The sequence below is a fragment of the Dermacentor variabilis genome, chromosome 5, assembly GCF_050947875.1.
Source record: "Dermacentor variabilis isolate Ectoservices chromosome 5, ASM5094787v1, whole genome shotgun sequence".
In the NCBI taxonomy this organism is placed as follows: Eukaryota; Metazoa; Arthropoda; class Arachnida; order Ixodida; family Ixodidae; genus Dermacentor; species Dermacentor variabilis.
The window spans coordinates 190,003,327-190,017,283 of NC_134572.1; the positions used below are offsets into that span (position 1 = coordinate 190,003,327).

The 13,957-nt window shown below is 43.7% G+C and overlaps 1 protein-coding gene and 1 pseudogene across 1 annotated transcript in view; both read right to left on the reverse strand.

The window, feature by feature from the left end:
- LOC142583408 (cell adhesion molecule Dscam1-like) overlaps nt 1-13,957 on the reverse strand; it is a 680,687-nt gene that overhangs the window by 336,820 nt on the left and 329,910 nt on the right. Inside the window, exons 31-35 of the mRNA XM_075693861.1 lie at nt 13,466-13,671; nt 11,895-12,034; nt 9,603-9,669; nt 8,174-8,434; nt 4,841-5,055 (exon numbers count right to left, since the gene is read on the reverse strand). Coding sequence (XP_075549976.1) covers nt 4,841-5,055; nt 8,174-8,434; nt 9,603-9,669; nt 11,895-12,034; nt 13,466-13,671 — 889 coding nt within the window. The remainder of the gene's footprint in view (nt 1-4,840; nt 5,056-8,173; nt 8,435-9,602; nt 9,670-11,894; nt 12,035-13,465; nt 13,672-13,957) is intronic.
- LOC142583768 (U2 spliceosomal RNA) lies at nt 2,716-2,892 on the reverse strand (annotated as a pseudogene).

The following is a 13,957-nucleotide window of genomic DNA, read 5'->3' on the forward strand; positions in this document are numbered from 1 at the left end:
GTTTTTCAAACGGAATCTATTATAAGAGTCAAAGCAGACAAATTTGCTATGTCACTTTATATCTTACGTGAATTGGTTACGTGGTGCACAAGAGTTCTGCAAAAGCTGTATTTCGATAATATTAATTTTTTTTAGATTCATTTGCAACATATCAATTTTGTCCGCTGTAGACGTACTATGAGATGCGATTCAAATCATTGTGATATTATTTTTTCATTCTTGAGTTACAGTGTATTAAACGTGACAGTTTTGTGTTCTGAAAATTTGCGATTTTCTGCCAATTTTTAATAAAGAATTGGCAACCTAAAGGAAAAATTTCAAATCAGAAGTCAGTATAATTTAAGTTTTTCTTGTAAATGCAATAAACCTCGTGAAATTTGGTGCAGTGGTTGCCGAGAAAAACGAGTCCGCCTTCTACATGTATTTAGATAGGAGCACCTGAGCTAAAGGCTGCAACGTGAGCCCCCCGAACGAAATTTCTGGCTACGCCACTGCTCACTAGGCTATACCCACAGGCAGAAGTCGTCCTTGTTGTTGATTTTAATGTTCCTCAAGTAGACTGGAGCAAGGACGTAGCCTTAACCATGGGCAGTAGCCCGCCAGATATTTTGTTGATTTCTGCCTTAACTTCAATTTAGGCCAACTTGTGTCACAACCCACACGCGTTACACAGAACACTTCTAGCAGCTTATATCTCATCCTATTCACTAACCCAGAAAGTTTATGATCGATAACATAGCTACACCAAGTCAGCGACCACAAAGTAAGTCGCGCCACATTTTTGTTTCCACTCGTAAGGCACCACTTAGTGAACAAAACAAACTGCCTGTACAATAAATGCAATTATGACGCTATTAATATTAATCACAGCGTACTGCTTCTTACGTTCGTGAGGTTATGTTCTACGCAGTCTACTAATGAAATGTCGACCATATTTAAGAAAAATCTAAAGGATCCCGTTAATAAGTTCATGCATAATAAGTCAGCGGAAACCGAAACGGCCGTGGTTCACAAAAACACTTAAGAGGCGCAAAACAAAAAGAAACGTCTCTTCCGCTCAGCCGAACTAAATGGACACCGCTATGCTTGGGGAAAATATTTTTTGCCGAAGACGATAATCTGAGGGCTAAACAGAATTCTAAATTCACCTTCTTCCACGATGAACTGCCTAAAATGCGTGTGCACAGTCCTCGTCGATTTAAGCAAATATTAAACCCTCAAGAGGCGCGCATGATCAGCGTGGTAAGTGCACATGGCGAAGTGGTCAGCGACAGCGGGTGCGCTGACATTTTTAACGCAGCCTTTTTCTCCGTATTTACTAATGAGATTTCAGCTCGAGACCTTCCCACATCTACTAACAGAACTGAGCGTATGTCACCAATTATATTCTCGACAGATGGCACCACCTCGATCATGGATGAAATGAAGCTTTCATCGTCAGTAGGTGTAGATGATACCAACTTAAACTAAAGAAAAAATATTAAACGCGTATCTGCTGCGCACCTAATTTTGTTTTTTTCGCACTCTCGACAGGCACCTTACCATCCGATTGGAAAGTGGGCGAGGTCGTTCTCTAAATCAGACGAGGCACGCACCCCAGTAAATTATCGTCCTACATCATTAACTAGTGTCCCTTGCAAAATCATGGAACAAGTCAAATAGTGGAATAACATGAACTTCGTAGATTCAATCTGCTTTTTTCACCCTTGTCAACATGGATTTCGAAAAGGGTGTTCTTGCGAAACGCAGTTGGCCATTTTCCTTTACGACGTGCTGTTAACTTGTCAGTAACCTTGAGACTGATGCCATATTCCTGAACTTCGCAAAAGCATCTCACACGATTCCTCATACACGTTTTGCGCTAAAACTGTCTGTTAAATTTACACCCCGACATAGCAAAGTGGATTGAATCATTGTTTACTAAACGCTCTCAGTTCGGTTTCATTAATAACCATTATTCTAGCAGACGTCCGGCATCGCGCAGGGATCCTAGGACCACTGCATTTTTTGTGTGTTAACGATCTACCAACGCATGTATCATGCAAGATTCGCATGTTTGCAGATGATTGTGTAATCTACCACACAATTACCAACCCATTTGACTACACATACACCCAGAACAACATTAATAATTTACAAGAATAGTCTAGTCACTGGCCAATTAACCTAAATCCTAACAAATGTAAACTTGTTTATTTCCCTCGCTGCCGTATCCCCTTCAGATTTACCTATTCAGTCACTAATTTCCCATAAAATCAGTCGAATCATTCAAATACATCGGTGTCACTCTAACTTGTGACCTGTTCTGGCGCTTGAACAGTACTAACATCATCTCAGCTGCTAATAAATCATTGGAATTTTTTAGGAGACATCTACGTCAAACTTCACAACAAGCAAAACGTTCGCTTATCAATCATTTGTAAGATCCAAACTTGAGTATGTATCTCCCATCTGGAACCAGCATCCACCTTATATCATAAATGCACTTCAGTAGGTACAAAATTGCGCTACCGAGTTTATTGATTCTTCAGATTCGTACGATATCAGCATTTCATCGTCGAAAACGGTATCTTACTTGGGAACGCTTTCTTTCCGTCTACAGGATGCCACCCTCTCTCTTTCACTTCGGCTTATTTTTACAGTGAAGCTGTATATGGCTATGTTCTGGAAAAAATTGCATGCGTTATCGAGCTGATTAGATCGAGAATTCCTTCCCATACGTGGGCCGAGCCCGAAGATAGTACAATACCGGGCCGACTCGCGGCGGAGGTGCTGTAGGCATTAAGCATTCCGCCAGCTTGCAAAAATAACTTTAATATAATAGGTTTAAATACAACCCGTATCACATATTAGGCTGATAATAACAGGCACTATACTTCGACCCGCGTCGACCACACCTACCTTCGCACCGCCCTTTCTTTGTCGGCGCTTCCAAGCGCTTGCGTATCTACTTTCCTTTCCTTCCGCTCTCCCGTGGTGGCGGTCCCGTAAGCGTGCGGCCCACCAGAACCGCGAGGCGAAAAGAAATGCGAACCGTCCGTGTGGCCCCGACCCCGCACACTAGGAATGTTTCACCGTAGCAATGGCCAGGTTTCCGAGGGAGTTTGTGAGGAACCAATTGTGTGTGGCCTGTGTTGTGTGCAACCGCTTTTGGTTTTCGAGTGACCTCACGACCATTACGGCACTGCGAGACGTCGACCAACGCAAGATCACCTTGGCTACGGTGAAGTAGTGTATGTCCTTGGAGTGGGGTGGCATGCGCGTCTGTTCTACGTGCCGGGATTCGTTAGTAGAAGGCATCATGCCGCGTTTTGCAACAATACACGAGTATGTATACCCCCTGGTGCCTCATCGTCATCCGAAGCTCAACATCACCACTGGTCGTGTCTCTCCTTCCATTTGTGTGCATACGGCGTTTGACACACGGCAATGGACAGTTTGCAATTAAGGGGCCCACATACACAACTTCGCTGGTGATCCACCTTCACAGAGTCGAATGACACCGAATTTTTTTTTACAGTTCGTTGAATAATCCACCGTATATCACGCGCCCTTCGTACATGTCTCGTCGCACCAGTTATCCGCTTCAAGTTGCATGCGCATGTTCCCGGACCACCACTTTTCCAGCACTGTTTTTTATTCAAGTAGAAGTATTTTTATTCGAACAGCCTTCCACACGCCATCGCAGCCATCACAAGCCCACCTGCCTTTACAGAAGCTGTTGCAACCCATATTACAAAATGAACAGATCTTTCTAATATTTATTTTATTAACCATCCCTTGTGTAATACCCCTCCAATGGTGCTCTTAAGGTAATGAAGTGAAGAGAAGGAAAACAGCTACTGACTGCAGATGCCGTATACAGGCTTTCCGTACACACGACGGAACCAGTGACGAAAAGCGACCCACACGAGTACGGTTTTTCGTTGGAAGCTATAAAAGAAGGTATAGTAACAACCCTCGAATTACCGCAGCTGTCTACCAAGGATCCGGTGTTGGCCCGCGTCATGCGCTACTTGCTGTATGGGTGTCCGTGAACGGCTAAAGGGATGGAGCGAGCGTTGTTCCCATTTTTCGATCGCAAGCTAGGACTATCACGGGCCCACCGGCTAGTCTACTGGGGAAGCCGAGTCGTGACACCGCCTAAGGCGCAAGAGAGAATGCTGCTACACCAAGCACGCCAGGTCAAACAAATCAGAGGTGCGGATCGATATCGGTCTGGTGGCCGGTACTGGACAGGGACATCGAGGCATAAACTGGTTGCAAACTGCGTGCAAAAACTGCTTGCAGTGCCTGCCCTTGCCCGCAGAAGCCCCAGCAGTAAGTCGACCTTAAAGCGCTCGCAGGTGATCTCGGTTCCACATAGATCTTTCAGGGCGGCTAGAGGCCAGATGATACTGGTGGTTGCTAATGCACACACGCAGTGGAATGAAGTGGTGCCTGTGAAGCATGCGAGCACAGCTTATACTATTTGCTGTTTTGCGGTGTCCTCACTCTGCCGATCCCTGCCACTATATTGTGCGCTTTGGTGAAATTGACGTATATTACCAACTAGCCCACCAGTTTTTCCTGAGCAAGTTCATTGGGAAGCAGGTTCTGTCGTTTCTGTGTGCCGCGCATAAGCGCCTTGGATACTTGAACACAATTCACAAGCGAGGAGTTTGTGACACTCGTACCAAGAAACAATAATGTGCCCCTGCGTACTGCGCAATTCGACCCCCAATGAAAGGCGTCATGACTAACGGCATTAAGCTTTGCCGCAATCTCTTGCGACCAAACAGGAACACAATCTCAAAGAGTGCAATCTGCGAAGCCATGGCGCCGTCTCGGCTGCCATTACCTGCGGCAGGTGTCCAGCCCTGGCGACGAGTCCCGACCTCCCGGGCAGCGGCGCGCGGTCCCAGGCCGCGAAGCAGGCCGGTATGGCCGACGTCTGGCTGGGCGTGTTCACGGGCGTCGCGTCATCCGCACCTCCGTCTGGACCGAGACCGCCTGCACTGCTGCTGCTGCTCGAACTGCTCGAGCTGCTCGTGCTGCTATCTTTAGACATGCCACCTGAACCACCACCGATGATCGATAACACAGCGCAAAAATGATTGGCACGAATGTATATGGGTGATGAAATTATACAGCCTCCGCTTAGTGTAAAGTTCTTTCTATGTTGCCATGTCTACGGTAGTTGATGCGTCTTATTCACTTCTTTATGCAGCTATCTTTTGCACAGCTTTGCACACACATATTTGTATGACTTTAAAGTCTGCCATCTCTTTAGTGCGAGGTCATGTAAACTGTAACCGCATTGCTGTACAGGCAAACATTAATCCGGTCCGCGTGGGTATGCCAAGAAAGCGTGCAGCACCACACGTGCACAATTATTGGGACAAGACACTTCTTACGAGCAAATCACCAACTTGGTCGGCTGTCAACCCTATAAAATTAAAAAGAGTGTTGAAAAAAATAAATATAAAGCGAACGCATAAAAGAAACATTGAAAATATGACACTGTGCAATAGATAAATAGCGAGTTTGATGCAATGAGAAACTTAAAAGGGATTTTTAAAGAAAGCACTGAATGAATATATGTTGTCCGACCTTTGCAATATTTGTTTTCTCCTCAGCGCGGACTTGGTTAGAGAGAAAACGTACTGGTAGAAATTGGCGATTGAGCAATGTTTAGGCAATTGCCGCGCGATAGCCGCACTCTACAAGCTTGTGAAGCTGTCGACGTGATTTCAGGTAAAGCCTGTGACGTATACAAAATGTCAGAGCGAGCCATGGCGCTTAAAAGGAAGCTTTAGCTTGGGTCCAACTCTGAAACCGCCTATTCAAATTCATGCAAAACACAGAAACGCTTTTCTGAGATAACCCCAAAGCAATTCTAATAAATTTTTTTAGCATTTTAGAGAAAAACCTAAATTTTAGTGAATGTTGGAAGCGGAAATTTGATTTAGGGCCTGAATGTTTTAAAAGAAATTTTCAAGAGTTTGTAAGTTTGAAAAAGAAATAGAAGCACGAAGTTTACTCATTCGTAGCTCTGCGCCAAGGACACATGTCGCATTTCTGTAAACTGTACTTATTAGATCATCCAAAGCGCACCAACTCGATACGAAAATTTATATATTAAGTGAATTTCTAAAATTGTTTACGAGCGTTTTGCGAGAGGTATATTCCATTTTTACTCGTTTTTATAACGATGTGTACCCTATCAATTTTGCCCACTTTAGATTTGCTATCATACGCAATTTTATTGCTAAGTTACAGAGTTGTAAACGGTATAACGTCGTTTTCTGAAAATTTGCAATTTCTGCCAATTTTTGTTAATAAATTGACATAAATATGAAAATGCGGAACGAACAGTCACTATATTTTGGCGTTTTCTTTTCAACGCAACAAATCTCATCAAACATGGCGCAGTGGCTACCAAGAAAAACGACTTTTGCTTCCCCATGTATTTAGATAGGAGCACCCGAGCTAAAGTTTTCCGTCAGAGGAAGGTTGAGCAGGAGCCCAACTCCGATGTCACCTACTCAAATGAATGTAGAATGCAAAAATACCTTTATGAGAGAAACATTGTGTTGATTTGAATGAAACTTGTTGCATGCGAGAGAGAAAGTTAAATTCTAGTCACTGTAGCAAGCGCAATTTCGATTTAGGACATTGCATGTTTTGGGTAAATTGCTGAAGTTCCGTAAGTTGAAAAAGTAACCACTAAGTTTATAAATCAGCAATGCTGCATCAATAAGAAACATTTTATGTTGGTAAATTGCACCTGTTAGAACATCTAAAGCAAACGAATTCGATATCTGTGAATTTACAACTTATGTGAATTTGGCTCAATGTTAACAAAGGCATTTCGAAAGCCGTATTCACAAATTGGTGGTATAACTCCGAGGAATGCATAGGAGATCAATTTTGTTCGCTTTCGAGGTACTATTACGTGCAGTTTACAGAATTGTTAAATTGTTCTCTATTACCCGCAGCGGTTGCTTAGTGGCTATGGTGTTACGCTGCTAAGCACGAAGTCGCGGGATCGCCTCCCGGCCACGGTGGTCGCATTTCGATTAGTGCGAAATGCGAAAAAACCAGCGTACTTAGATTTAGGTGCACGTTAAGAACCCCACGTGGTCCAAATTTCCTGTGTCCCCCACTACAGCGTGCCTCATAATCAGATTGTGGTTTTTGTACGTAAAACCTCGTAATTTAAGTCATTTACCTAATTACTCTTATTTTCTATTCTTCAGTCAAGCAGTTGTAAAGCTGATCGGTTGCTTCTATAAATTCTGATTTTGAATAACTTTTTTTTTTAAATTGACGGCCTAAATAAAAATTCCCTCGCTACAGTCACTATAATTTATTTTTCTTTTAAACGGAACAGGCTTAATCAATTTCGGTGCCGTGGTTGCCGAGAAAATTGATTTTCACGTTTCCGTGTGTTTAGAAAGGAGCCCCCCAAGCAAGAACGTCTTAAGGCAGACGATATCGGGACCACTGGGGACAATACTCGGCTCGTCTTCCCTGTACCCGATCCTTGAGTTGATGCCCAGCTATGCTTCATAACGTTCGTCGTAACTGAACTGAGTACCGCACAGGGCTGTTATAAGCAGATGGTTACCTTCTTGCAGAACATTTTTGTTGGTGAACTGTTCATATTGGCTTAAAGTTCACTTTAAGTGGGATTGTTTTATATGGTCTCGTGAATGAAAATGTCAACACAGCATGCTGTGTACAGGGTTACTAGGAGCCCACAGGAATGTAATTTCTAGTAGCGACGTTCCCTCAGTGTTGCACCTTTGTTTGCAGTCTCTGCTGCGCTATTGTGAAGCGGTTAAAGAAAACGTGATATCCACAGTTGCGCGGCATCGCGTCTGGTTTGGAAGTAGATAGACATTAAAAACACGATAAACGGAACACAGACAAAAGTGCCGTTGTCAAAAAGACTAGACGTTTCCGCTTGCACAAGAAAGCCTCGTTCACTGAACCACAAGGCTCAGACATCGAGCTTACGTTCGCTTGAGTGATCTGTTAGAGGCGCCTAGAGCAGGCAGACGGTAGATCGTCGTCGTTATTTGTTTTCTGGATAGTGAGTGATTGGAGACATCGCCACTGCATCTTTTCCTTAGTCCTAATTGAACATTCACAACGCTTCCGTCGCTCTGGTAATTCTGGTGCGTACCTCCAGATCCTGGCGTGATGCAAGCGGCCTGTCGCCTCTCATTGGGCTCTGGCGGCGACTCGGTGAACTGTCTGATGCCCGGGTCGGTGCTGCCTTCGGAGCCCGTGGTGTGGCTGTCGTCGGGCGCGTCGTAGTGCATCAGCGCGCCGCCGGCCGACGCCTGCGACGAGGAGCCCGGCGGGTGCCGTCGGGCGTACTCGTACGCTCGAAGCAGTTCGTCCTGGTTGGAGGAGCCCGATGTCAGGCTGTGGCTGTTGGCCGCTGCGTTGGCGGGAAACCGAAATGCTCAAAAGAAAAAAAAAAACACGAAAACATGCGATCGTCGGCCAGTTTTCTGCCTAATGTAATTGCTGGTCGGCGAAAATCGAGCTGAGGGCACAGAATATTGCAAATGTTAAATATTCTTCTCATATTTAATAGGGTGTACTTACATTTATGAAAATTGTGATTTATTTTTTAGCTCTTATTGGAGTATAAATACTGGCTAAGCTTTCTGTTGAGTGCCAATGGTGGTAGAAATGTCACGCAATAATTCACGCTCACAAAGAAGTTCCCGTCCCATTATGGTATGGTGCAATGGATATCAAAGTCTTATTCTTATAGTACACAAAGAGCCTAAATGAGTTCACACTTTGAAAAGTTCAACGCAACATTCCTAACAATGCCACTGCATTATAATATTTACTTTCTAAGAATCCCCTAATGATACAGACGGTAATATATTTGTGTAATTATTTTCCTTCCAGTCAGTTCTTTCTTTTTGTGGATAGCTCAACACTGATGTTCTGTTACGTTCTTGGTTTTCAATTTGCTGTGCCATGGGGTATATATCTTCATTTTTTGCGTGTGTTTCACCTACTCAACTATTATTTAGTTTGAACTATCATTAGTTTTTCCTATGTTGCTTTTTGTCATATGTGTTTCTGAAATGTATGAAAATGTTTCATCATTGAGCAATTTATTGTAAGTCACTGTTGCTGTCGCACCCAACGACACCACTACACAGTCAGGCGACTAGCTTCTCATTTAGGTTTTGCTCGTCGTCAATACGAGTCTAAAAGCCTGAAAAGCCTGAAACGATAAAGTTAACAACCGCTGACTTTTATTTTTGGGTCTTTGTTTCACTAAGTGTTGTACCACCCTATGCCCGGTTTCTTTTCTTTTCTTACTACTCTGCATCAAATTTATCTTTTTCAATGCCTTGCGTTAAGTATTGCAGAACCTTGTGCTCTTCCTTTTGTAAGTACTTTCGTCAAATTGCCCACTGAGGGAAAAAGCCGGCGCCTGTCGTCTGTTGCTGCGAAACGGCACGTAAATTCGCATTGCCTCCGACGCGACGCGACAACCACGCCTCGACGGAGCAAAGTGGGAGAAAAGGTACGCCTGCTGCATAGTGTGGCTACAGAATATGCTTGCTTTCAGTGCTTACCGTGACTATGGCTGTAAAACTCTTCTTTTCCGTTCTTGCTGCACGTCGATGGGGCGTCGAGGCTTCCCTGGCAAAGAGACCAGAAACAAAGAGATGTGAAAAATGATGCGCAGGAACTTGCTGTATTTTAAAGTGACCTCTTTATGTAAAGTCTGCATTTTAGGTTCATCACTACCGCAAGCTTAGACCGCCATAATCTGTTAATTTTGTTCAATGGGACGTGAAGTAAGATGCTCTTACAATGCGTAGAGCCAAATAATTTTGTTCAACCAATTCTTAGATAGAAATCAAACTTTTCCTCGTATGCTGCGCAACTACGGCTGATGTAGTGGTGTTTTTGGAGGTGTTAATATAGCGTTCGCCTTATATCGGGGTAGGTCTCTGCATAAAGTAATTTTCGAGAACGAATAGCGCAGGAAAATGTTGCCAGACGCCAACTGAATCGAATATAATATACTTTTCAAATAATTGTCGAATAGTGAACATCCATCTTGATAATTAATATAGGACGATGTTCACATTGTGGGGCACTATAAAGAAAAGTTAATCCGCTGTTACCTTGTTGCAATCTCCGGACATGAAAGCTGGGTTACTGCCGTCGCAAAAATGCGCACGTTGTTTCAACAGCCAAACCAAACGCTTTGTTCGTTCATGGGAGGTAACTTTGCTTTTAAAGCGAATACCGTTGCCTACCGCAATAGTTTTTCTTTATCTAATTGACTGACGAGAGACGAGGAGCACGCAGAAGTCGAGAGTGTTTCGGTGGAGCCGAGCTAGCCCATGTAGATAACCGGGTGGCGAGAGTAGTGCTTGCATCTCCGATTGGTCTGCTTCCCATTGCTTAGCTTGCGGTGGCTCATCCACGATTGTGACGGCATGCAGGAGCGTTAAAAATGCCGCCATAACGGATGCTCAGACAAGAAGATTTGGCAGACCAAAATCGTATAAGTTCCGAAAAGGTTTGGCAACCATGCATGCAAAATTATGTACGCCATGCAAAATTTATATTACACACAAACAAATTGTTCCTCGCCAACACCTGCTAGTACACTGCGCCAGAGCGATCAGTCAACAACAATTTTCTATTCCTTTCGGAATGGCGAAAGGATTGACATTTGGGCGAGTTGGTACGTTAACATGATTTTGGGTTCTAGCGCGAAGTGAAACACGGACACAGAAAGGAAGCAGACAGGACTGGCGAAGCCTCGGGATATTAAAAATAAGAAACATCATATTTAATCGGCAGAATAATACATCTTTCGTGTCTACGCGCCACTTTGACGTGGTGAACTTCTGCGATTTCATCAAGGGAACTAGACGTAACAAGAAAGCATTTTCACTAATCGCGGTAGGCTGGTGGGGACAAAGACGTATGTTCCGATAGAGACTCATTTCTTTTGTTCGGTCTAATTATGCACAATCGGCGTGTACACTTTATAGTGATATGGAATTTTCAGGATTTTCGTGACGTCTCATGACAGACGGGCGAAGGGGGCGGGGCCTCAAAAATGTTTGACCAATCACGGAGTGCTAACGAAGAAAATGGAACAGGGACACATTGTAACACCTGCACGTTATAGCGCCCTCGGCATCCATAACGTTATCAAGTCGACGTGATTGTATTGCAAGTTATAAAGCGTTGTTTATCAAAACAAAAGTGGAACATCAATACATTATGAACAAATAACCATTTTTTTCTCATGTGCAGGACTTTTCGATAAGTGAGAATGGTTGTTCTAAAGCTGGTAAAGCCACCGGACTCCCTGAGTGATGTAACTTGCTCTAGAAAGTAAGTTCTCGTGTTTTACATCAAAACTATAACCGCGTCGATGAAACGTATCGCAAACCAGTGTCACACGGGGCAGTTTTAATCGTGGTCGAGTCCGATAGGGATTAAACTTGGATCCCTTGCGTAGATTGTGGAAGACAACCAATCTCGATTGCCGCATTTGATCTTGATCGGGCTCCGTCACGGCCGCGTTGAACCAGTATAATTTTTGCTTTTAGTTCATGTTTAATTTCGCACAGGCGACACAAGATTTCCGAAAATATTCGAAGTATATTTACAAACACTGAATCTGCATTCGTTATCTATTCATTATTCGGATACTCGCAGACCCATGTTACTTAGTAACGCCCGTCGAGAAAAGTTACTACTTGCAAAAGTACTAGCACGGAGTTTTACAACGTAATTGTACGGATTGCGCTTTATAAAGCCCAATATCTATCCATAGGCAATTCCAACTCGCCCAAGACAAAGCTATTTTAGATTACAACGTGCCCGCCACACACCTTGGTGAGATACGGTGGCTCGCCGTGATGAATGGTGAACGTTTTGAATTCTTCTCCATCGTCGTCGATGTTGATGTCGTGGTCTCCTTTAGTTGGGGATAGTTGAAACGTCGCATAAGGCGTGATTTCCTCGTCGAAAACTGGAAAATTAAAACGTGCTTAGTGAATTAGGCAGAGGAAGAAGGATGAGTATGTTTGAAAACTGATACTTTCCCTGAAGCATCCTGCATATTATTATCTACAACTCCGTTTCGTTTGTCTTTCATGTGCCTCCTACGCTACATGAAAAGCAAGTAAGTAATTCTGAGGACGAAACGCTCTGCAATTTACAAAATAAGTAATTATAGAAAAAACAAGAATAAACTTCAGCTAGAGATTGCACACCATAAGTGGCCTGTGAGCAAATTGCAACCTCTCGAAACGCAGCGGTATCGCCAGTGACTGAAATACCAATGACGAGTGGCGGAGTAGCGCTGATGACATCAACCTGCGAGGCCGCCGTGTTGTCTTCCCTTATGTCCACCATGAAGGCTGACATCGTTGGGGGCGTAATGATGAAGTAAGACCATTCGTCGCAGTCCCACGTTCAGTGATTATATATGTTTTGTCATGCACTTATCATGCACTTCACGAGGCGAGCTCACATGGCTTGCAGTGCCGCATTTCGCATTTTCGGGATCATATGGAGTATGAGCCAGTGAAGGCTTTCGCCTTAATAAAACCGTGAAAAACATTGTTGTTCGCATATACTGATTCATAGCGGAAATATTGTATACAAAGCTGCGTAGTCAGGCTGCGGTAATGTTCAGCTTGTCAGATCCCACGGAATGCAGATTTTTGCCGCCAACTACACTTAACTCGAGACTTTGTTTCTGGCTGCGAATGAACGAAGCCTTGTCGCGTGATCTTGTGGCCGCCTTTACAGCCGTTACTCGTTCGCTGGGAGCACAGCGGCACCTTATAACAAATGTGGTGAAACCATATTTTCGAGGCTTAAGATTTTTTTTTTCAGGTGGTGGCGCCATGCTCATTAGTTTGTGATCAGGAACTTCTATAATAATAATTACCATATTTCTCTCCTATCGATGCAACCTATGAAGTAATATACTGACAGTGTGATGGGTCGATCTGTGATTTGACAATTTGTACGAGGTGAAAACAAAGCAGAAAACGAAAAAAAATGAGACCTATTAGTCCGCAGTTCTGCATCAGGTGCTGGTTTTGCTTGTGCAAATGAAGTTAACAACATCGCTGACCCAATGTCTCCAACAATTATTCGATATCCCATCCATTCATTGTTGTCACATATCTAGCAACGAGTTATAATGCATGCGTTCTGATTCACGTTCCTGAGTTTTCGCGAGTTTACAAACATCTAATGTAGCGAGGAAAAGTGCCTCAGTTATTGGTAAGCGTGCGGTACATATCACAACGATTACAGAAGAAAAATAGCAGACTGAAAAGCCAGAAACATACAAAACACAGTTTCAGAAACAGTTATTTTATACAAGGTACTTGTTAGAGTTTAACACTATAAAAAGCAATAATGGCGCAACGAAAAGAGGACTTACACTGTTTCTTCGTAGGCGACATTTGAATCCGCGGCGTTTGCTCTTGCTGCTGTTTGGCCTGTTTGTTCAGCTGCTTATTTTTCTGCTGATGTTGCTGATGCTGCTTGTGCTGTTGCTGTTGCTGCTGGGACAGCAGCTGTTGCGACCCGGCATTGCTAGAGGTTTTCGAAGTAGCCGTTGATTGAGATTTGCGAACGGGAGATGACCTGCGAACATTGGAATGTGGCACTCACAAAATGATGAGCCGCGGTTTTAGACATAAACAGGGATGGCTGTTATCCAAATTTTCTGACATGATAATGCTCCCGTTTTAAAATCGTGGTGCATAGCACGATCGCACAGCCAGCAAGAATAAAAACAAGGCAAAAAGTTTATGCCAACAGAGCACCAAACTATCATAACCAATCGACATATGTAGGCACAGCGAGCTGCATCTTCTAGGAAAAAATATTATGCATCGCTAACAGGCGCGCGGGCAGACGGTGACGTTGC